Below are 25,711 nucleotides of genomic sequence, written 5' to 3'. Positions count from 1 at the left end.
TCTGATTGAATGAGGCCACGGCTTTTTATCTGACTATTGAGGTTAAGTGCGACAATGTGATAGATAAGTCTATTTCTGTATCCTCACTGCCAGATAATGTATTTTAAAGGTATGTCTAGACTATATATCAGTACTGGCTGGGGAACCTTGTTGTTTTGTGCAAGCTATTTATGTTTGTAGATTTTTATTATTTAATTAGCCCAATCATTTATGTGATCTGACGTTTTAGCTGCATTTATTGATAAGCTCTTGATTGACAGGTGAAGCTGGTCTTATGTCCCTCGATGAAATATTTTATTGTGTCCTAATCTTACAATGGAATTGGCATTGTGGTATAGTTAAAACAGTAAGAACAGAAGTTTTCATTAAATTGAATAACAAATATTGCCCTCCAGGAATATGGTTCCCCTCTCCAGTTGTTTGTACAATCTCCCAAAAGTGTTTAATAAGTAGCCAGACAACTGATGAATATGCATTATGGGATGCAATGTTAAATGTCATGAAAGTACTGATTGCAGTTTATTATTTGCACTTTGTTGAGTAAGACTTGTGGCTCTGTAGTTTCCCCTGAACACAGGTTTAGGTTTTTAATGGAGGCCTATCAGGGACAAGCCACATGTCACAACAATGTCTGTAGCATTCCGATTGTACTGTTTTCTCAATGGTTTACAATATTTCTACTGATGATGCCTAAAGTACTGAAATGCTTTTACTTTTTGGTGCTAATTTTCAGTACTGGCAGTTATTAAAACTAATGCAGAAATTTGGTTAATGAGACTGTAAAGGCAAGTTTCTAATGAACAAAGCTATTTTTATTCCCTGCACTCTCTGCAGTGTTCCAGCGCTTTCCGCCATCACTCACTGCCAGGCAGGCACAGAGCTGCAGTCTTCTCAGCCAGCAGGCTCTGAGTGCCTGAGATGGGTAGTTTTACATGGAGAGCTTGGTTGGTTTGCTGCAGCCCTGGGGTCTGTTTGTTTCTGCTGTCCTGTCCTTTAATTCAGATATTCAAATGAGGGGTTGGACCATTTACTTAAGTAAACCAGTAATCCCAGTAAGATTCTTTACTGTATAAGAAAAAATAGGCCAGTCCGAAAATCGGATGTGTTTTGTCTTATGAAAACTAAAGACGCAACCAATATAAAAAAATTTTTTATGTATGTGGTGTATTCACACTAGCCTAAAGTTATTATGTCTCTCTGCCTTGTATTGAGGGTGTCTGTCTGGAGCTTTGTTCTTCAGTTAGCCATTGGAAGCAGTGGAGATGCTGCTGGTATCTGAACCCAGCTCATTGGTTGTAATATATCATTATTTATAGGTGAGATATGGTACATAGGCAGTCAATGTCAATGTTATGTCAGTAACATAACTAAAATGTGTTTTCGATATTTTATCAATAGTTTGTTTAATTTACTAGCATCCTAGAAGTAGGCCTAGACTTGGTCATTAGCATGTTTACACAGTGAGTGAATCATCTTAAGGTTTTAAGATTTTGTTTCATTTTATGTAATTATTTGGAGTCAACGGAAACATTAGCTTTACTTTGTGGTACTTGGGCATATGTACATGCATATATTTTATATTAATTTTGGCTTGGCTAATTTAAAGCTTGCTAACTAGTGCCAGGTTTGGTCTGCTAAGCAAACTTAGTTTAAAGCTGAAAAACTGAGTTTCATTAACAATGACTGTTATAAGAAAAAACATAAAAGATAAAACATACAGTCAACCATTTATTACCATTTGTTATTTTCTTGCCCTAAACTAAAATAATACTGTTTCATTTAAAGTTGCTTGAATATAATGTTTGAGTTTTCCATATGATTAATAAATATTAAAGCAAATGCCTTGATGAAGGTTAAACAGTCTGGCTTCTATCTTTAGCCTTAATCAGCCTTGCATTAACACATTGACTTTTCAAGAGGTACAGTAGCCTTATAGTCCTGAAAATAGCCTACTTCACAAAAATGTCACATTGATGTCAGAATATGATGGACTACAAATCATCAATAGGCTGTCTTGCTGTACTCATTTCCTCTTTGAAGGCCAAAGCAAGGTGTCTATGCAGGTGTAGTTTATAAGATAAGATTGCACATAGTGCATGAGACATTTTCTCCTGCGGGCATCACACATTTGTGGTCTTCTCACCCTCTTACACCACTGTCAGGTGTAAGAGTTGGTTGACTTCATTTAGTGCATATATTTTCCACTAAGACTCATACTTTAACATTATTGTCCTCTGTCCACTTGAGTACAGTACACACAAGAAACTATGAAACTATAGGCTTAAAGCTAAAGGTTTTGCGATCTCAGGCCATGATCTCTAAGGTAGCCTTATGTCTTTGTTCTCCCAGAATAACTCAATAAAACATGATCAGACAATGTCTGAAGCCTATCAGTCTACTAAAGCCTGATCATTTTTGGAAAGGAGATTGATTACTGTCTAGTACTTATTCACTTCTTCCTTTCCCAGTGTTCTTTGTGAAGTAAAGCTGGAGAAAATGCCCTGTGGTGCCTTTAAGTTAGTCTGCTGCTGTACAACAAGCTTTAGGCACCTTAAAAAGAAAACATACTTGACCAATCATACGGAAAACTCTGAGAATGTTGTAAAATGTCCCACCCCTAGTTTACATACAGCACATCTCATGGGGGTCGGCCGTCGTGTTTGGAATATACATAAGATTTCTGGTTTTGATAATATTCCGGCTCTACTCGTTCAGCTTGTTCAGTATTCGTTGGTTAAATAGCTGTAAACTTTACTCAGTGGAGGATACCCTGGTGGAAATTTCAGCAAGCAGCCTAAGATGGAGTCTAGGTGATACTAGCTTCTGCTTTAGCTGGATATCATCTGTCAGCTGGACATGGTCTTGCTATTGTTGCTATCTGACCCATATTGCTGCCAGCTTGACAATCTTCATACCAGTTTAAAACCAGGTTAAGACCAAGCTGGAATTTCCACCAGGGTATCTCTCTGCCCTCTCATGTAGAGAAATGAGAATACAAACAGGAATTTTAGATTTGTAGTCAATTCACATGTGGTTAAATGGCAGATTCACAGCTTTTATTAAAGTGTATTTTCATACATTTTATTTTACCATGTAGAAATCACAGCATTTTTATGCACATCATAATGTTTCTGACATATTAATGTTATGTAAATGAAGGTAGTCATGTTTAGTACTTTGTCACATATCTTTTGCATGCAAGACTGCTTGAAGTCTGTGACCCATGAACATCACCAGATGCTGAGTATCTTCTCTGGTGATGCTCTGCCAGGCCTGTAGTGCAGTCGTCTTCAGCTCCTGCTTGTTCCGGGGGCTAATTGCCTTAGGTTTTCTATTCACCATGTGAAATGCATGTTAAATTTTATTCATCAGGCGATTGACTTAGCCAGTCAAGAATTTTCCAGTTTTTGCCTCCTCCTTTATTGCTTCGGTAGTATGTTTGGGATCATTGTCTTTCTGTAGGATGAAGTGCCGTCAAATGAGTTTGGAGGCACTTGGTTGAACATGAGCAGATAAAATGCTGCTATCAACAGGTACATCATCAATGAAGACAAGTGAGCCAATATCTGTGGCAGCCATACATGCCCAAGCCATAACACCTCCACCACCATGTTTCACAGATGAGAAGGGGTGCTTTGGATCTTGGGCAATTCTGTGCACAAGACATCTTTCCATAACTCTGCAGGCTCTTTTAGGTACTTCTTAGCAAACTGTTACCTAAGCATCATATTTTTGTAGTGAACAAGTAGTTTGCATCATGTAGTGTGGCCTCTGTAGTTTTGTCCATGACGTGTTCTGCAGGCAGTAGTCACACCCACGCCTTCCTACTGAAGAGCGTTTCTAATCTGTTGGGCAGGTGTTTTTCTTTGTTATGGTGAGAATTCTTTGGTCATAAACTGTAGAGGTCTATCTTGGCCTATCAGGTCCTTTGAGATTACTGAGCCTACCAGTTCTCTCTTTCTTCTTAATGATGTTTGAAACAGTTAGTTTTGGTAATTCTTTCATTGCTATAACTCTGGTCCTCATGTTGACTAACATCAATAACGGACTCCAAAGGCAATCAAAAGCCAAATCAAAACTAGATACTGAAAGCTGTCTTATGCCTGCACTAAGGAAGCAATTGAATACACACGACTAATGTGAAACATTTGTGCCTAGCATTATAGTGCCCTGAATGGGGGGCTGAATGTATAAAAAGTTCTGTAATTTCTACATTGTGAAACCAAAATTATAAAAATACACTTAAATAAAAGCTGAGATATATATCTATGTATGTTATACTGTAATGTATTTGTATGTTTGTATGTATTCATACACACAAACACAAATAAATGTATGTGGCTTTCTAAATGTGCTGTGTTGTTAATGTGGGTTTGTGTATTTGTATGCATTAGCATTTGTAACCATCTCTCTCTCCGTCTGTCTCTGTTTAGGCTCAGGTTTTATACGACTTCACTGCTGAACCTGGAAATAATGAGCTAACAGTGAAAGAGGGTGAGACGATCACCATCACCAACCAGGTGAGTCTCCAACCAGGTGACTCCACCAACCTGGCTCCAGGCGGAAGTGTGTAATAGTCACATGACTGCTCACAGTGTTGTATTTCCATCACTAACATCTGACGATTTGTTTATTTTAAATACCAAGAATAAGGCAATGTGAATTAAGTTTTTGTTCAGTAAATGCAAAAACTATAGGTCAAATTTACTAAGGAAACAGTCCCAGGGCAAAAACTTTTGTTGTAATACGGCACTGTTAAGGTTGCAGATATCAACACATTAATGGCCAATTTACAAAGACTGTTTCTATTTATATAGTCAAATAAATAAAACATGCCCTTACACATCACTAAGATTACGAGGCACTAAGAAATGGGTACGGAGCAACCAGGCACAAGTAGTATGGGAACTACATGGAAAAGAAACTTAAATTTACAGATCAGGAAATATAGTTAAGGGTCAACGAGGTAGCTACATCATTACAGCATAAGAATACAACGCGGGAGAGGACGAGGAGGACTAAAATTCAGAATGACGTCACATACAAAATGAATTATTTAGGTACAGCAAAACGAACAATAGAGGACGCAAAGAAAAGATGGCATGATGTTAGACAGTGTACCAAAGAAAAACCCTACGAGGTCAAAAGACACATGGTCCAACTAAGGAAACAGTATTAGCACCGATAGAACAACAGGTGGAAAATTCCCAGCAAAATGTGCAAATTGTGGGGGTTAACTTGTGATATGAGAAGGCCACGGTGCATCTCAAGGTAAAACTGTATGCACAATTCAATATAAACCCTACTGAATGCATACGCAGAACAACTGTTTAAGTTGTTTGAATTCAGAACTGTGTTTTCATACTGACTTCTAGCTGATGACTTCAATAGAAGTTTTGCATCTTTACAGAGATAATATCATATTATATCTGAAAATAGATTAGAAGTGATAAGTAGAAGTGAAACTAATTTTAAATCCTGTCTCGAGTCCAGAGTCTTATGCATCATACAATGCATTCGTTCATCTCCACCCCATGCCGCCCACAATGTGAAGTGATCTGAGGATGTGCGTGCACTTTTCTCTGGTATCCTGTGCGTGAGTTATAGGCTTTGTCAGCGCAGACCAATTATCCCCGTCTTATAGGAGTTCTAAAATTCGCACACAGAGAGGGGAGTTTCAATAACTGCATGCTTTAGTCATTTAGACTGAATGCTTAATTGGCCTATTTTACAAAATCTCCACCCTGTTTTAGCACGTTCACTCCGGGTATTCATATGCCTGAACACATCAAAAGGGAAACTGTCGAGTGATGTAATTCCCACAAATTACATCCTAATAGCGATTTGACCGTTTGCAACAGTTTAGTAAATTCCATGTAGGTATTGCGACCTTTTTGCAACTGATTTTTCTTAAGAAAAGCAGTCGCAATCCTTCAGTAAATCTGGCCCTATGTCTTTGGTCGAAAAAAATGATAAAACAAAAGAGGAAACGAAAGAATTTTTTTCAAATTCAATATGAGAATGAATGAATACTCCTTTGTTTCATCACTTGTGAAAGAATGGTGTCAGATTTATTGTAAATTATTAAGAATATCAGCTGAATCGCCTCATTACCAAAGGTGTTAAAATCCAGGGTTTCCCTCATTCTCATGAATGATTGGAGGTCAGTTAGTTTGAACAATGCTGGCCATTGTGTTTCTCACAAGCTTTAATCCCATTGCAGAACATAGGTGGAGGCTGGATAGAAGCTCAGAACTCCAGGGGAGACGTAGGACTGGTTCCTGAAGACTATATTGAGGTAAGACAGACAAATTACCATTGTTCTCAGAAAATATCAACAAAGGATTGAAACTTGGATGCCTTCCTGTTTTATCATGCCACTCATATTTGACCCAATGATAGCTGTTCCGCCTATTTAGCTTTGGATACCCTCACATAATAATTGTTATTACTGTGTTTTAGGGGGATAGTGATGAAAGCTTTTAGTGAATAGAAAACTATAGGCTTCTGGTACTTACATCTTCATAACATGTAATTAGCATCCTAAAAAAACTGGCATGATCAGCTCTGCACTAAGCATTGTTTCTCTTCAGATGAATAGACCAGCAGCAGTTTGCTGTGGCGTAGCTGCTAATCCAGTGTTAGCTGTGTCAGAACAATTTACTGTAAGACATTGTCCATTAAAGCGCCAACATAGACGTTGATTGGCTGGGCATAATGTTCCTTACTGTCAGAGAAGTTTTGCTAGTCAAATCTGTCCTGTGGGTGTTTTTGGTGATCCTGGGTGTAGACTTCCCCAGAGGGGACCAAAATATCACTTTGTTTTCTTGTTCCTGTTCTTGGGTAAAATAACTGTGGCTGAAACTGAAAGTCAAACTGTCTAGAGATGGTCATTTATTAATATTCTCATGCATGTGCAACTGCAGATACTCCACCCTTCTAAGATGAGGTTTTTACAGTAATCTAAGTGAAGGCCCTCAAGCTCCCTCCTGAGATTCTAACCCACAACCTCCTTAGTACGGGTCCAGCTCTGACCATTGGCTAGGTCTACTTTTGTCTGTCTTTGAATTAATAAACAAAAAAGTTAAAATGGTAAAAACCTTTAATGATGAAAGTGAGTTGACCGAAAAAGAAAATGATTGTCTGAACCCGCTCAAAAATCAAATAAGAACAGTGACTTAGCCTATAATCGTGCACACAGTGCAATTGGACCTCAGTCTTCAGGCAGGACTCTGAAGCTTGTTCTGTGCAGATGGTGGGATTAGGGGTGGGATTAATTTTTTGTGGCATTAAATGGCAGGGTCCACTCATCGCGGTATGGGAGGGGTGACAGGCTGGACATGGCATGTTGGGAGAGGGGTAGGGAGGGGGATCTCTGTCAGATTGGACCTGGAAGCAAAACTCCAGGCCTTCAGGCTGTCCTTGATTTTGTGATACGTTGCACTCACATTGGTTTACCTTGGTCCAATTGGTCTGTCTGCCTCTCTCTTTCTCTCTCTCTCTCTTTCTCTCTCTTTCTCTTTCTCTGTCTTTCTCTTTCTATAAATGTATGTGTGTGTGCATCCATCTGAATGTATATTTGACAGGCTCAAATACCTTCTCAGTGTGTCCCTTCTCTAGGACCAAAATAAGTTCAACATGTGAAAGCAACATGCCCTTTGCTAACCAGACTTCTTTTAAATAGGGGATGTGAATTCGCTGCAGAACCTAGAGGACAGGCTTGATAAACAATTTAGTCTCATTCAAAACGCTGCCTTCCATTTTACAGTTTCCGCTTACTAATGAGACAGGAATGCTGTGCTCTCTCCATCCAGACACTCTGTTTTTGGAGGAACTTTCTTGTAGCCTTTAGCTTTCTTTCACAACTGTGTGTGCTGCTAACCACTCACTTAGAGCTCGAAACCATGAATCCCTTAGGTACGGGCATAGAGATACTGTCTGGCGCAACAAGTAATCCAATACATACGGAAAGCGTGCTAAAATATACAGTGGATATTTTAATATTTCACTAATTTCAGCTGTAAGCATAAACAGTATTGTAACAATATAGTGAAATATATTGAATTATGTATAATTCTACACATTTTAGAAATATTATGTGCAATATCACAAATATGCTAGTAACTCACATTTGTAATTTGTGAAATATAATAGAAATAGATTTTTCTGATGTTGGATTTTAGGTCCAACATCAAGGGATTGCAAGAGATGCTTTTATGTAATGTCAAAATTTGCTTTGAAACGCCAATAATTAGACAAATGGAAGCCCTTGGTTTGTCTTATTTACAAAAGGAGGTATCAAAATGATATAAACGTAAGCGTGGAACTGTAGTGTAAACTTTGTCTAGCAGTTTTTACTGTTTTTTGTACTTTACATTAAGTTCAATTCCTGCCTAACTAATTTTGTTGGGGAAAATAGAAATACTTTAAATGTATCACCTGAAGCTAAGGGCAAAGAGCACTGATTAGATTTGCTAGAGGTGTAAATCTTTATGATGACATTATTCACAGGGAACGCCTGTGTCACCATCCTACTGTCTGAATCCTTGATTTACATTTTCTTTTGTAATTTCTCCTAAGGTTTTCTTTAAAATTCTTCCTTAAACTAAGTACAGCATATGCTTCTTGTAGTTTTTTTCCTTTGTAAAAAAAAAAAAAAAAAAAAAAAGCCATGTGACTGATTGTCCAAGCTGTAGAAATGTGCAGTGGATCACTAGCCAACAAACGGTTACATAGGTTGATACCAGTATGACACATATTTTATTACTGAGAGGAATCCTTCTTGGACGCCAGCCCAAAGGTGACAGCATGGTTTCGACGTGAATCCTTTGCAGGAGGAAATTTGTTGTTATTCATCGGTATGGCAAATTTATGATGCAGCAAAACTGCATTTTCGTTTTAGATAAGAATACCGTTACATTAAGCTGTGTTCCATCAGTGTGTTTTGAATTTTAGAGATCGTAGCATGAAGATTGTTGCATTTCACGTAATTGTGTTGGTTCTGTTATCTCTAGCCAATCAGGCACTGTAGTTCTGATCTGTTTTGCATGTGATAGAGACCAAGGCTTGAATCACAGACTAAATTCATGGTAACACTGTGCTTCCCCCTAGCCTATGTCTAATTAACACCTCTCATTCTGAGTACATGCCCTGTTTTACGTATGTAGTTTTTTGTGCCAGAGGAAGAGCACGTTTCATTTTCGCTAGCTATAAAAAAATCTAACAGCACATCATTATGGAATTCACCATGACCTAATGTTGTGCCCGGAAAAATACAATCACTTGTTCTCATATATGAGAGATTAGATCATATGGAGATGATAGTCTAAGCAGAATAGGTTGTATCACAATCTACTTTTTTTACCGCAATAAATTGCTTGAAGGTGTTGTCATTGTTGGATGACCTTTGAAGCTTTAAAAAACTTCATAAGGTTTAATGAACCATCATGAAGACCCCATTTTTACTCGGGTTGCTCTGAGCCAGCTCAAAGGCAGAGATTCTTTCTCAGTCCTGCTCCTGTAGAGCCACAGTATCTGCCTGTTCTGGTTTTCATTGTAAATTTCACCACCAGTTCAGAACAAAGAAACCAGGCGAGGTGAGTTAATTGGTCATGTGTTGAATAACAATGAAAACCAGTAGAACCTGTGGCTCTCCAGCTGCAGGATTGAGTATCGCTGCTGTGAGCTACATCCTCTCTCTGGGTCTGAGTGAGGTTCTGCACAGAGCTGAGGAGTGAAGTGCCTTCACTCTTTTTCCACAGCTCAACGCCTCCCCTGCAGTTGGGAATGCCGCTGTGCCAGACCTGTCCTTCTTTGATGCCTTTGCCCCACCAACGGCCAGCGCCGCAGCCAGCAACCAGGTACCTCATCGCAATGCATGACATTCTTCAGATATCCTCCTCCTGTGTCTGGTAGTCTACACAATCCTGTACCTTCCCTTTCGCACTTTGATTCAGGTCTTCACTTCAAATGAGAATTGAGTTGGCATTTGACCTAACCGGCTAAATCAAGGTTTAACAAGACCGGGTCAAAACCTAGTATATGGCTGGACCAGCCGACCAATGGTGTAACTTCATAACTCAGCCGACCAATGGTGTACAGTAACTTCATCACTCAGTCAGTCACTCAGTCACAGACATTCGCGTTTCCAGGGCTGGCCCCGCTGTTGCAGTCCAGCCAATAAAACTACAAAAACATAGAAATTTATCTCCCTGGAAGATATCATGACATTTCACTGTTATGCTGGAATACAGTGCAATGCAGATATAATCAAGGCAACCTCTCACTTGCATTCATTAAAAGTGCCTTTTATACACAATTGTGCTATTACTTGGTTTCCCTCCCTGCCCATGTAAAGCACTCGTTTGGCTGCTGTAAGCTATAATGGAAATTTTGCATGTGATTTGCATCGTCAGTGAGTTCAGTCAGCTGTCACTCAGCACGTTCTATCTATCAGGACAAGTTGTTCAGTGTATTAGTGATATCTAAATGCGTTGATGTTGTTGAGGGAATGGATTTCCTTCATGGCCCAATAAATTCTGAGATTTTGCTATGCTTTTGGTTGGGATAATTTTCTTAAACTAAATAATTTTGATCCAGTCCAGTCAAGTTTGAGACCTGTATTTCCACATTTGCAGTCCATATGTCACTAAGCTGCATAGGCAAATGTAAGCATCCAGCATGTCAGCCAGCTGCTTACATTTTTAAAAGATTGGGCTACTGTATATTGCTATTGTTATTGCTGGCAATGCATGGTAGTGATACAAAAAGCCTATTTAGATATATTGTAAATTGTTTTAAAAATCCTAGTTTCTTAAACAAGCCTGTTTTTCTGACGTAAAATTTCTTGCTCAGATATAACCATAGTGTTCCAACTGCAATAGCACTCAATGACCCTAGAGTGTATGAGTTGATAATTAAATCATCACATGACACTATTAGGAATGTAGTTATTGTGTAGACTGAAATAAAATGGCGAGGCTACCTCCTAGCATTGATGAGCCCTGTCCTGCATGGGTTCTGATAGACTTTCCCTATTAGCATTTGCTCTTTACTTTGTCGTTTTAAAGCCTGCTTTTTATCAGCAGTCTTTTTGTTCAAAGTTCACCACGTGCTTCACATGGTTCAGTCCCTGATTTACATGTGCTTATCATCTTCCTACCATATGACTGCAGTTAGGCTACTAACTGGTAGATGATACTCAGCCGTCTACAGCATATAATTGTAAAGCATGGGCAATAACGCTGATCAGCACTTTGTTTTCATGGTAATCTTTTGTCGCAAGGCTGAGGGGCTGCCAATCACCCCGAGCTTGCACCTTGACTACCTGCAAAAGAAATAATCCAACACACAAATGCAATTGACATGGTTGTAGCTCTATGCTAATTGTATCCGTTCTTTTCCATTGTAAATAGAATGTTCAGTTGAAATAATATGTGCAGTCATTTTGTTTATTCATTTTTGAAAGGTGATAATGATGCGTTTTCTTGCACTGTGCCTTATATTGTTTCTTCCCGCTACATACAGGACTGTCATAAGCATTTTCTCATCAATTATGTAATCATACTGTGGAATGAAGTGTTTTTGAGCCCAGATTACAGTGTTGTCCATGTTTATTTGGTCTACAGTGGAATAAGAAATAATGAAAATGCAATGCTAATGAAATGTATTGGTGAAAACTTCGTTATTTATTTAGCATGTATTTGGTAAACTCAGATGCATACTGACATCGATAAATTGCTTAAAACAATAAACTGGTGAATTATGTCGTAACATTTGTAGCTTACACAAATTTCCAAAATTGTGCCTGTTCTGGTTCTGTTCTTGAACCTGCTGCATTGTATCTGTGGAACATACAGCTACTGATGAGGAGGTGTTTCCCATACAGGAAAACCATTGTAGATTTCTGCTCAATGAGACCAGTGTCAGCATGACTCAAACTGATGATCTCATTCATTCAGTCTTGGCCAAACTGTTCATTATTGCTGTCTGTGGGGGGTCTGCTGTTTTTCAAATGTAAACATGTACAACCAGAATATGTTTCTTCAGAGGACAATAAGAGTAATGTGAAATTTATTTTTATTTTCAGAAATATTTTTTATTAATACAGTGCTCTTATTGTGTTTTATAAGTCTGCTAGGATTAATTTCTAAATTATATAATCCAGTCAACATTGCCCCTGAGGATGTGTGGGAATGCTCTTCTTCTTTCTCTGTCTTGTTTGCTGTATAAGTGGTGTTTACATTCCTGTTTGCTCTCTACCAGCCCTTTGAGTGGTTTTTTCAGCATCGGGACTGCAATATTCTAATAATTGTCGGAAAGTGTTATGTGTTGTTTGTCTGGCTTAAAAAGAAAGGGCAGCTAGCTTTATAAACACAGGATCATTTTCAAATGTGGTATGCATCCTATGGCCTGGAATCAGATTTGTACCAGCTGTGACTGATAGCCCCACAGTGCTGTTCGTAACTGCACATATCGTTGGCCGGAGTGAAAGGGTGTCTCGTCAGCAGCGGTTTTCACACCTCATCACGAAAGTGTGGTGCTTCTGCTCAGCTTGTGGCGGTCAGAAATGTAGTCCTCTGGTGCAGTGGCTGCATTATTCATCTGTAGGCCTGCAGAATGAAAATAATTAGCTGCAGGATGCAAAGCCTTCAGAGGACGGGGATGCCAGCCTTCTTTTTCAGATGATGCTGTTGTGATGGCACGGGCCTGAAGTTAAGCATTCCAAATTTGAGAGAAAAGGGAAATCGGCAGCTAGAAAGTTCTTTAAAAAATATATGTTTAGTGAATATTGTTGTGTATGTTACTGCTAAGACAGAGGATATCCCTTGGTCTTGATTGTGGAAGATGCCTCATGAATATAGTAAAGTTGGCTACACTTATAGTTGATGAATGAAAGGCTCAGATTCATGGATTCAGGAGTTTGTGTGCACAAAGAATCAGATTCAGCCACAAAGGAGTGGGTGTATACAAAGGCACAGATTCAGGGATTCAGGAGTTGGTATGCACAAAGACTCTGATTCAAGGACAGAGGAGTTGGCATGTGCAGGGGGTTTAAATTCAAGGCCTCGGCAGTTGGTGTGTGTCAGCCACAGTAGTGGCAGGCCTTCCTCTTTTCCCCGACAGTGAAACATGGCCGCCGACTTCCCAGGTGTCTAGGCCCAGTGTTCACTCAGCCCTGCCGTTTCCACCGTGATATCAGTGCAAAACAGAAGCAGATGTCTGAGGTTTTCTGTTTTTCGCCTCACATATTGCTGCAGAAGGTGGAAATGAAAACAGCTGTAGTGTAAGATGTCTGCAACATGCGGTTTTCTCTTTTTGCTTTTTCTTTAGAGAAAATCATATGTCAGTTTCTCAGCGATTAAACTGCGTGTTTGGCTTAGGCCACTCAGTCCATCCACTCTCTAAGTCATAATATCAATGAGTGTGCAGTGTTGAATACCGTGAAAGCTTTCTTGCATGCTTTCATTTCCCTTACCTTAAAGGAAACAATGCATATAACATTTATTTTACATCTTTTATATTTTACACCCCCCCACCACCCACACACACACTCAGACAATTACAGATATACATGGAAAATATGCAGATGGCTGTCGCAATGAATCTGAGACTGCTTGATTACTGTAACACTGGTCAACAATTTTGTCTGTTCCAAAGTCCTATGGTTTGCCTCTGCATTTGAATTCCACTGTTTGTTAATCGAGAACCTTGGCACAACGTGATAGCGTTCCTATCCATAAAGCTTTATCTTTGAAAGCGAGTGTACATGGACATTTCCATATTTCCTTTGCACAACCTCCTAACACATCTTTGTCTACGATGGCTATGAGACGTTGGCGAAATGCTTGGTGGGAGTTATTTTACAATGTCATATTAGAAAATCGGTCACTGTATTTGGTTAGCCTTTAAACGTAAGTAACAGCATAAGTGCTGTGATTCAGTTTTTCCCTTGAGTATAGATTCGAGGGGTTGCAATAATGTCAACATTTATCAGAGAGCTGCAGGCCGCTTACCCAGTTAAGGTTTGAAGGTTAAGTTTTGGTGCATGAATAAGCCCCACGGTCTCTGATCGAATCGAGATGGTGCCAGTGTCCACTGTGGCCACACACAGTTTCTAATTGCATCACCCAGGGATGGGAGGGTTCAGTCATCAGGGGTCAGGGGTGCAAGTTTGGCCGTGGGCTGCGGTGTGGGAAGAGGCAGCCTGGCCACGCCTGTTGTTCTGGAGGAGAATGACGGGTGTTTTCATCCTCCTGACATTCCAAATTAGGGTGGGAAGTGAACAAAAAAACAATAAGCATTTGACTGGAGCGCTGAAAAATGAAAAATATGTGCTAGCGGTAGATTTTTTTAACTGGCTGAAGCTAATATTGTGTCTCTACCTCCCAAACCTCCAAGCAGTTGAATCACATAAAATCTATATTCTACTTTCTTCCCCAGACTGCACCTGTTTTGTGTATATTGTGAGTCTTAGCTTTGATGTACTCTGGCCCTTGTCCTGGCACTAGTTCATGCCAGCACACACAAGTTTCATGGAGATTGTTTTCTGGAGAATTTGTTTTAAATCTAGTATTTTCCCTCAGTGTTTTTGGCACATTAGTTTGGATCCTGATTCCAGTTCCTCCAGCTGGTTTGCTTTCTCTAAAGCTTTGCTGGTTAAGTGGGTGAGGGAGTGAGAGAGAAAGAAAAGAAAGAGAAAGGGGAAAAAAAGAAAGTGCTATGCAATATTGTAGGTGGTTACAGTACAGACCTGGGTCAAATACAAGTACGTATTTGTATATTCACTACCAATTGACAATGATAATCGGTACAATTGGACTGGGGCCGTCAGCAGTCACTTGACTTTCAGAGCTGATAGGTTCTCGCATATCCAGTGCTTTTCAAATCTTTCAACAGCTTGGTACAATTGTGCATTTTGCACCACTGGCTTTATGTTGTGAAAGTAGTTTCAAATAATTCTATTAAATCAAACACTTTGTATTTGAAAATTCAGTATTTTAAAGGTTTTTTAAGACATATTTGAAAGTAATTGCAAACACATGCAACTGCTCCTTAAATGTATTTTGAAATACATTTTGTAATTTAAATACTTGGTATTATAAATGCTGAATTTCAAATAATTTCTAAATAACATTTTAAAGTAATTGAAATACTTTAAATATGTATTTGACCAAGGTCTGTTGCAGAATGGCATGCCAAAAAAGCCAACATGGTTTCAAAATGACTTTGTTGCTTTGTATGTGACTTGGTGTGAAAATTACGTTTAGTTATTTGTATGTGTGTATTCAAGTGCTTTTATAGCTATTGGCTATAATAACAGAAATTGACCACTGATGCGTCACATCAGCCTTCCTACAACGTGTTGCCAAGGTAACACTTTGCCTACAGGTGCTTCATGATGTCACCTCTCTTTCCCAAGGTGGATATAACTGGCTGTTCCTTTCAGCCGGATACTCCCGAAACCCCAGCCCCCTCCTTCACATCCCCTGATGAGGTAACCTGGCCTGCAGCATGGGGGCGGAGCCACGCATGGGGCCCCATCCCAGCTCTGCCTGTGACGAGCATGATCTCGCCCCCCCCCCCCCCCCTCAAAAAAACCCTATTTCCCCCACACTGTTGCTGCCCAGACTGATTCTGACTGCACAAACTTAATCTAGCATCACTTTGCACTGATCTCCAGCATCACCACCAACACTGATTCAGTTTTTTCTATTTATCAATCAAATTCCACCCATTTCTAAATGAGAAGGCTTGAGTATAGTACCCGATTGAGCAATGCAGTTTATCCGAAAATGAAACTTAAGAATAGCTCTGTTTTAGTTATATTTTGAAGAGCCTGCTAAGCTTTGTGATTTTTTAAAAATCTGATAGTGACCCTTGTGTGAATAAAGGCATCTGTGTACCTTGATCCATAAATGCTGGTAATGCTGAGTGCTTTCATGGTCTATGATTACGGACCAGTGCTGTTACCTGTTTTGTAATCAATCATAACGTTTTCATTGGTGTTTCAGCATGTAAGAAAATGTGCGTACTGTACCACTGGTGCTGTGCTATAGAGTTACATTTTAGCCCAGGACATCTATAAGCCTACATGCTGCATCATAAATATGTACTGTACATTTTAAAATATGCAACCTGCTGTAATGTAGTTTATGTACTACTAACAGCGATCTTTGTGCTGTCACCATAGCTATTCTGCTTACCTGATCACCTGTCTGGGTTTCTTTGTTTCAGCAAAAAGACATGTTTTTGGATTAAGGAAAAGGCTTTGGTTACGAGTGTAGGCTGGGGCTTGTAGCCCAGTCACTGATGGTTTCTTTAGCCGACTCTGACCTGGAAATGACAATGGCAGCTTATGCTTAAGAGCCCCCCCTTCCCCCCTCGCATGGTCATCCTCTGTCCCATATGCACGGAAGTTGTGAATGCAAAAACATTTTCCTCCTAAATGTACTTTGTGTTTTACTGTGATGATGTGAATCATCACTTCTGCATTTTTATCAGACCAACCGCTACTTGCATTCTGATGTTTGTATGAACTTTGTCATATGTACAAATATAGACTGAAATATTTCCGTTTTTTAATAGGTTCCCCAATTGGGAAAAATTTGGTCCTTTAAATTCTACTGAACCTGAATCTGGTATTATGATTTAATGCCAATCTGTTTTGTGCCCTAAAAGCCGTGAGTCACTCAATGAAAAATACCCATACGTGTAACATAATTATGGAGGCGGACAAATTTCTCTACAAACCTCAAGGCCGGCTGTATTGATGTGATGAGCCATTAAGCTTGTTTCACACTACCAGACATTCAAAGGACAAGGACTTGAGAGCTTCAAGATATTCAACCCCCGCATACTTTTCTGCAGTCATGCTTTTCACAGTGTTTTGATGATTGGCCATCTTTGCCTTTTAGGGCTGAAAGTACTTAAAATGGCCACATATCAATGGAGTGAGTTGGGCCACTGTAATATTGCAAACATTTTCCTTTTTCCTTAATGACAAGTCTTCACAAGCAAAAAAAAAAAAAAAAGAAAATCCAGTGGTATTGGGGTGTGGTTTGCTTTTCTGTTTACTATCGGGTAGGTATTAATGAACCTGTGCTTCATATCTCTGGTGAATAAGTTGCAAGAAGGGACAGTGTAAAAGGGTGTAGCAAGACATGGTGAAATACAGTCATTGTTCTCCATTTCACCATAGCCGTTCATTTAATTAAAACAGAACTCCCAGTAATGCACATATTTAAGGGACATTGCTGATAAAGCACATCTAATGTTCTAACTACAGGCTGAATTTTTTTACATGAGAGGTTTTCATAATACTACATGATGAATTGCTTCAATATTGAGGAAACAATTTAGTAAAATATGCTTTGTTTTAATTTCCAGAAATCTGAATGTTGTATTCTAATACGTCACATCATTGCGTGGTTTCTGTTTTCTCCCAATAAAGTTAATTTCTTGGAGTCCCTCTGGTCTGTCATAATTGTATTCACAAAGCCAGTGTTGCTTTGTTACAGGCGAGCAACGGAAACGACCCCTGGTCTGCGTGGAACTCTGACCCTGCGGGAAACTCCGCCAACAACTGGGCGGCCAAGCCGGAGGGCACAGAAACCGGAAAGGCCGGAACACCAGGAAACTGGAACTCCTCAGCACAAGGTCACCCTCAGGCCTACCAGGGTCCAGGTAAGGGCCTGGCCACTTTTCACTTTTTGGTCTTTAGACTTTTGACATTTGTTTGCATAAATTTCCAGAACACAAATCAGAAATTCCACCCCACATCTGGAGATAGAGTGGGAAAGAGTCGTACGCAAAAATACAGTGATTTTAAAATGGCCTTAAATAAAGCGCTAATATTTGGGCTAAAGTTGTATGTTAGCTTTGTAAAAATGCCTGTGCTGAATTGTGTCTTAAGTCCTGAGTTTGAAATTATGCCCAGATTACAAGTATTTTGTTTTGTGGATAATAGTCCTGTGTCTCAATAAATGTAAGGGAAAGACGGCCTATTCAGTTTAGTCAGAAGGAAGGATCACTCACTCCTGTGGTATGAGGTCATGTGCGAAAAGGGGGCTTCTGCCAGATTCTACCATATTCAGAGTTTCCAGTGCCAGATTCAGCTGTGTTCAGCTTCCAGTACAAGATTCAGCCCTGTTCAGAGTTTACCATGCCAGATTTGGCCCTGTTCAGATTTTCCAGTGCCTGAGCCCAGAGCAGAGGGAGGGAGCCACATTGTGGCAGGTTCTCTTGCAGTAAAATGCTTCTCCAGACCCATAATCTTCATTGGCTTGTGCCTGTGCGTGAGATTTCAGAAAAGAAAGCTGTGTTGAAAGGCAGTGTATTTCACGCTATTGACATCTTGCAGGGAGAATGCAGACAGACAGGTTTGATTACTGGTAATTGTCTTAAACAAGGCATTATAGCTATACAATGGGAGTTACAGTTTTTAAAAATAGACCTACCATTTTGCTACCATGTTTTGAGGCAGCACTGTAGCCTGTCTGTAACAACAGCAACCACTCTATCTGTTAGTCTGTGTTTCTATATTCAGCTTTCCCCTAGTTCGCAGATTTGTAGATTTGTCTCAGGAGTTTTACATAGAAAGGCTAGCTGAGCACGAGACTCCATAGACGCTCATGAAGACCTCTGGCGGACCGAATGCCGCATGGTCATTGTATTTTCACTAAAATTTTATATTATGTAGGAGTCTTTCAGGTTGTTACATTAGCAGCATTTGAGTTGGTCGTCATTTATACATTTCAGATGTTAAATAATTAATAATACGTAATACATACTAACTAGTGTATCTGGACCAAAGCTTTTTAAAAAAAATTTTATGTGGAAATGTATGAACAGCTGCAAGAATTCTGCTCTGGATTCTCACTTGAGCGGTACTTCAGTGGCTCATAGCTTCCTTAGTGTTTTCGCAATGATTCTCTGAAATTGGCTTTTGTTTATATGAACCATTTGGGTTTGGGGAAACTTTACCAAATCAAACACAGCACACTTGTTAACCTTATTTTTCTGTGAAAGAATGGGGCAATTCTGTAAATGTTCTCTGCAGTAAAGCGACATATGCCGTGATGTTTCAACTGACCAGTCCAGTTCAAAGTTACGTGTCAAGTGGGTACTGGTGGACAGATGCCAAGAACCTTGTAATGTATCAATTTTAAAGCATTTAATGGGTATATCATGACTCTGATGTCTTTTAATTATCATTAATAGCACTTCAGTTTGTTTTGTGCTCTTAATATTCAGGTTGTACCAAATGTGGCCATTAATATCCATCAATGGCATGTGTATAGGATTTATCATTAGAGTCAGTATTTCTTAACCATTCCTATACTGCTCTGTTTTCTGCATAAAATGGTAGTTACATTAACACTAGAAAGGCATTGCAAGTGCAATATACCCCTCCTTTCATGACTTTTCCTAAATATTTGGCCTTAAAATAACTATAATTCTAAAATATCAGCTCATTAAAGAAATGCAGTTAGTTTGTGCCATTTTCTTTATATGACCCCCCAATAGACAGTAGGTAACAGGTGCTGATACCCATGTGTGAGTGGGTTTCTCTCCCCTCCAGCACGCTATTCAGCAACTGAATGACCGAAACATTGATATACAAATTGCTTGATCAAGCACTGTCAAAACAAATTTTGCACATATAATCACACAACATTAAATAATTGCAATCTTGTGATGAATTTACTCTGATTGACTTCAGCGTGGGGATAAATAATTATGGGCATTGTAGTTATAGAAATGACAGGTTTATAACTCAGTGGAGATAACGCCTACAACATATTTTCAATTTTTCACTGAAACTGTGACTTTGGCTAAAGACAATTGCATGGAATGCAATGCCATTTTTATGCAGTTCCTGCTCACACAGCCAACCAATGCTGTGTGTTCAATGTGGAATTGAAAGACAGTACATAGGCTATGTAAAAGTGCATTCAGTTTAGCGAGAGCAAGGAAAGGGAGAAGCGAGCTGAATTTACCATGACTGAAGAAATTACTTTTTAAAAATTGTGCTTTGTATTTCTTTAACTACTTTTTCCATTTTGTGTTTTGCCTTGTTGTGCGCATTTCTCAGGGCGCCATGTAATATGCCTTGACACATTTTCCCTTAGCCTTTATCAGAACCGCTATAATTTATAAATAAAAATGTTGAAATTGATGCAGCTGTGTTATTTATTTCAAGGAAAATAGTTTTGTGACATATGGTTTTATAATCTTTATAAAAATTAGATTGCTGTGAATGCTGAAATTGAAGCTATAATGCTGGATCAGCCTTGGCAGCAGAAGATAGTTCTGCCTTTCTAGTGTTAAAGAGAACAATTTCTGTCATATCCTGTAGAATTTGGATCACCTGGGAAAGACCTTGAAATAAGCATGTATTCATCCACCCACACACACACGTAGCCTCATTATGAAGTCATCACCTTCTGTATATTGGGTCTGTAGGGCATTATTCAGTTGTTGGATCTAAATTTGTTGAATTGTATGAAAAAAAGGCAGTTTTTCAATGCGCATGAAGCTTTTATACGAGGTGACACAGAACAGGGTCATCTGATCGTAGGAGATTGCCAGCTGTATTTGGCCAGAGCTGTGCTGTGATCTGTATGTATGACTTCGTCACTCATTCTTTTTAGCTTATGGAGTTTGTAGACTAGACTCAGTGGTTCTCGATCTCAGTCCTGGAGGACCGCTATGTATTCTGGTTTTTGTTGCAGCCATGTAATCTCTTGCTGTAATATTTTTGAACACCTGTTTTTTTTTCTTAATCTTAATAAGAAAACATTTTGAGTGCAGGTTGGGCTTGTTATCTTTGCTTTGTTTCTGAATTCTTCATTATCTACCTGACCACTTTCAATCGACAACAGAAGACTCACCTCTTCAGGCTGCACCTCTCCCCATCCTTCCCTACCTCCCTGTAATCTCTAAATTGACTGTTAGCTTAGGGTTGTAACTAGGTAGCTGTTTCTTAGTTGACTTAATTAATGCACTCGTCTTAACTACTGCTTGTATTCTTTACATAGACTGCGTTGTTGCTGTTCTTGTTTGTGTTAGTGTTAATCAGATTAACCTACAGGGTCCAAGCTAAACTATGCGGTTGTTCCCTGCACTTGGACCGGTACTTCTCTCTCGGGTTTTCGACACACTTGTTCCTGGTTATGGTTATACACTTGGATATGGACTCTGGATAGGAGTGTCTGCCAAATGCCTGTAATGTAATGTAATCTACCAAATGGTTAGGTGACCATGTGTCTACTCTTTCACCAATTAGGAGTTTGTTGATTCACTTTAGTCCTTAACATGATCAGTTAAAAAAAGACCTCTTTTCATGTAATCGTTTTCAGTATAGCACAATAAGCACAATATGAATATGGGCTGATTATTCTTCATTAAATGTGATTGTGGGTCAGTGATGTTTTAAGTTTTCAAAATGTCAAAAAATTGAAAATGGTAAATGGACGGAAATGCATTTAAAAATGTAATAGCAGCCATTTTTAAAGCTTTTATAAGTGGCTTCTTGGCTTTTTAAAAAATTGTGCTGCAAATTTGGTACTTTATATACATTTCAGTCAGTTATGAATCATGCAGTTAAGTCTGGCGGTATGGCTCTGTTCTGGAAGCCTTCCTGACGATCCATGCAAGCACGTATAGACAAGGCAGGGACAGCAGCCGCTAACCCCTCCTACAGGGGTACAGTAAACACAGAACAGATCCAGCAGCAATGAGGACCATCATTAACCTTTAATTATACAGGATAGATAGACAGCATGTCTTTAGACATGAGAGGGAACCAGAGCACCCGGAGGAAACTTCACACAGAAATGTTAAGCTCGGTTTTGAACCCGGAACCTTCCTCTGCACCACCCTGCCACCCTTAAGGGATAGTCTGATAAACACACAAGGGAGGAGCTGGGGTGGTGGTGGCTTTTTAGATTAGCAGACTGCAGCAAGCATACATGTGGAAGGAAGCAGGTTTTGACTTAATGATTAATAATTATAAATGTAAATCTTACATTACATAATCAGTCTATCTGCAAAAATTCACAAAATCATTGATTCTGCCATTCAGTAAAATGGATGACATCTTTACAAAACAACTAAATTATGCATTTCTGAAGGACCTGGTCAATTTCATATAGTGCCATATAGTATTTTTATAGAAATGATCTTTTTAGTTCATTTTTACAGTGTTATCGATGAACCAAAAAGATAAATGTTTAACATAAACAATTACATTGTTTAATATAGCAATACATTTTAATAAATCAGACAGACTTGATTGAAAGAATGTAACATTTATACAGATTCATTATATATAATAATATATTTAATTGGATAAAATGTATTGCTTGCGGACACATAAATTGACATGGCATGTAATTGACCCTTATTCAATTCTTGTTTGTTAAAAAATTAAAAAAAGTGTGATTAAGAAAAATGAACAGTTTCATTTGGGATTGCAATTGTGGTTGCAACAAAAACTAGCATAAACAGGGGTCTCCCAGGACTGAGTTGAGAACCACTGGGCTAGAAAATGTTCCCTCTGCTTCTCTGAAGTGACAGTGTTATGGTACGGCTATTTTTAAGATGCGTACTTAGAAACAGATTAAATCAGTATGAGACAAAATTCAAACAAATGAAAATAAAGTTTCTGCATTCTACTTATTCGACTTCTACCTATTACATGTGCATTATAACCAGCATCTGCCCAAATGAATTTAGGCTTTTTTGTACATTATGTTGGAAATTTCTCTCTTGTGCTCTTTTGTGACTTTCACAGTTCTTATCTTTCAGTTTAGGAAATTGGAAAAGTGATGTGTTAAATTTCTGTATGAAGTGATAACTCTTCTCTTTATTCTTTTTTTAAGACATATATCCCTATCCGTGCTTAATTGATTATACAGGTATATCCTGAATTGACCTCATTTTTCTCTTTTGTGATATTTGGCATTATGTAGTATGGATTATTAACTCGGCATGAGTGCGATAATAACAGATAACTTTTTCTTAGTGCTTAGTGTGCGATTAGTGTTTTGAAATGCATGTACAGCAATGTATATGCATGCAAATGTGTGTGTTCATGTGAACAAAAAAATGAGCCCTACAAAACAAATCATAAAGCCACCTGTTTGGTCCACTGTGTGTTTCAATGGCTGATCAAAGTGTCATAAATGGTAAATGGACTGCATTTATATAGCGCTTTTATCCAAAGCGCTTTACAATTGATGTCTCTCATTCACCAGAGCAGTTAGGGGTTAGGTGTCTTGCTCAGGGACACTTTGACACACCCAGGGCTGGGATCGAACTGGCAACCCTCCAACTGCCAGACAACCGCTCTTACCTTCAGAGACTTGATTGGTCCCGGGAAAACTGTTGTGAATGGGGATATGTCAACAGAGTCCTACACCAGCTACCATAGTGAATATTGGAATGGAAGGATGATTGATTGATGGTTGAAGGATGGTAAGAGGATTGGTGGAGGATGGTTAGAGGATCGTCAGAGGGCAGTTGGAGGGTGGGTAGAGCATGGTTGAAGGGTGGTCAAAGGATTGTTGGGCTGAAGGTGGGTGGAGGATGGTTGGTATATGGTGAAAGGACAGGCTGAGTTTTGTACCAAACATAGCAGCCTCCTCACAAGCTACACATTACCAATGGTTTTTACGAGGCCTAGTGCACCCTCAGCTATCAGTCAAGGTTCACATGTTTCTGACATCATGCTTGGAGCATGAGCCTCCTTGCTTGCGATTCGGCTGAGTGGTGGTTTTCTCTGCAAAGAGTTGTGATATGCATGTGTGTGCGGAATGGTGGTATTTCACTAACCGTGACATTTAGCAATAACTACCCATTTTTTCTGTTCTTTTCATTTTTTAAGTTCAAAATGCACAGGGTACTGCTTAAATGTTAGTTTTACATCAATGTGTATACCACTAACCCTGTAGATAAACCTGCTTATGGACTTTGTCAAAATATCAATCTTCTCATTGATAAATGCAAGTGCTTCTCACTTACCAGGAAAGCTTAAAAATTCAGCAAGACTGTCTAAATGCTGGCAGGCTTTGGTCAGGCCGGCTTTGGGCCCTGGGCCTCAGTTTTCTGTTGTGGTCTCACTCAGGTGCAGCAGACGACGATGAGTGGGATGATGAGTGGGATGATCCAAAGTCACCGGGGGGGTACGCCGAGTCCGAGGCTGGGGAGGGCGGGGCCAGCGGTCGGGGAGGGGCCCATGGATCTACAATGAAAATCTCTCTAAACAAGTGAGAATTCCCACCCTTCTCCACACGCTACACACATGATCTTCTTGCTGTGGTCTCTTGTATCTCTGAGTATCAACAATGCTTATACTTATGTGCAGGTTCCCTGGCTTCTCCAAATCTGGTCCAGAGTTATATCTTCTTTCAAAACAGCCAGCAAAGGGAAAAGACAAGATTCCAATCTATGTGAGTAAACCCATTTATTGTGCAGTTGTTTAGTGGCAAAGATGTTTTATTTAGGCATTATGGGAAGTTAGTCATTGAACTAGAACTCCCATTGCTCACAGCCTTTGTGGTCCAATGAGAAATGTCCTTTATGATTCCAGATGGGAGAGGTTGGCCCGGTGTGGCTGTATCCTGAGTCCCAATTGGATTGCATCGTAGCAGATCCCAAGAAGGGTACCAAAATGTACGGCCTAAAGAGTTACATTGAATATCAAATCACGCCCAATGTAAGTTCCTGTTCATGCTATATTCAAAAAAAAATTCCATGACATATTTTAGTGTGCATAGTGCTTGATGATGAACATATGAATGTATCTAGTGACTTTAGATTTTGATTTTATCTCCTTTTCTTATGTATATGACATTATTGTCATATTATATATTATAAGTTTCAAGGCATATTGCAGTATGCCTTGAATATTCCCTCAGTTTAAAACCTGGTTAATAGTTGTATTTTGAATTTATGCATGCAGATTGTCCTAAATGATTAAATTCTGTGTTCTGGACTACAGTATTGCCTGTCTGTTGCTCTTGGTAACTTGAGGTTATTGTTTTCCAGACCACAAACAGACCTGTCAATCACAGATACAAACACTTTGATTGGCTCTATGAAAGGCTTCTGGACAAATTTGGATCGGCTATTCCCATCCCCTCTTTACCAGACAAACAGGTCACAGGTAAAATAATAAATACATCCTTGTTCACCTTAAGTACAGCTTTCCTGCAATAAAGTATTTTCTGTACCTTAGTATTATTCTATTTATCTGCCTTTACGTTCTCTGTCATGTAATTAGAGATTTTATCATAACTGATTTCTTTGCCATCTATTATTTGAATGCCCAGTCACAATTTTAAAGATGAGTTTTCAACGCAAAATCTTTTGCTAATTCAGGAGTGTGCAGATTAGCACATGCTTGCTTGCATGCCTGATTGGTAAGAGGAGCTGCTATTGCGCAAAGAGGAAGAGAATACACACCTGACCATAACCTTCTTTGGGTTACGATATGACCGATTTCGAAACACCCAGCCATAGTTGGCACAGGCATAATCAGAATTAGATCCCCAGAGCATTACCCTAATTCTGGAGGGTAAGTAGTTTGGTGAAGAAAGTGGTAAAAATGTAAATGCCCTGTGAGAAATATAGAGGGCAATGAACAACTGATCAAAATCCTGTACTGTTCATGGTTTCTGCTGGCAGTCTGGAGTACTATCTTTTC

At 39.2% G+C, this 25,711-nt stretch overlaps 1 protein-coding gene across 2 annotated transcripts in view; it reads left to right on the top strand.

Annotated features, from left to right (window-relative positions):
* Positions 1-25,711, top strand: part of snx9a (sorting nexin 9a) — a 48,842-nt gene that overhangs the window by 4,329 nt on the left and 18,802 nt on the right. The window contains exons 2-10 of one of the 2 annotated variants that reach the window (XM_035422215.1): positions 4,434-4,520; positions 6,224-6,298; positions 9,762-9,860; positions 15,422-15,496; positions 17,520-17,685; positions 24,131-24,272; positions 24,371-24,455; positions 24,596-24,721; positions 25,054-25,171. In XM_035422215.1, coding sequence (XP_035278106.1) covers positions 4,434-4,520; positions 6,224-6,298; positions 9,762-9,860; positions 15,422-15,496; positions 17,520-17,685; positions 24,131-24,272; positions 24,371-24,455; positions 24,596-24,721; positions 25,054-25,171 — 973 coding nt within the window. The remainder of the gene's footprint in view (positions 1-4,433; positions 4,521-6,223; positions 6,299-9,761; positions 9,861-15,421; positions 15,497-17,519; positions 17,686-24,130; positions 24,273-24,370; positions 24,456-24,595; positions 24,722-25,053; positions 25,172-25,711) is intronic. The other variant, XM_035422216.1, reaches the window with a different exon arrangement.

The sequence above is a fragment of the Anguilla anguilla genome, chromosome 6 (genome assembly GCF_013347855.1).
Source record: "Anguilla anguilla isolate fAngAng1 chromosome 6, fAngAng1.pri, whole genome shotgun sequence".
In the NCBI taxonomy this organism is placed as follows: domain Eukaryota; kingdom Metazoa; phylum Chordata; class Actinopteri; order Anguilliformes; family Anguillidae; genus Anguilla; species Anguilla anguilla.
This window is presented reverse-complemented; position numbering and strand designations above follow the sequence as displayed.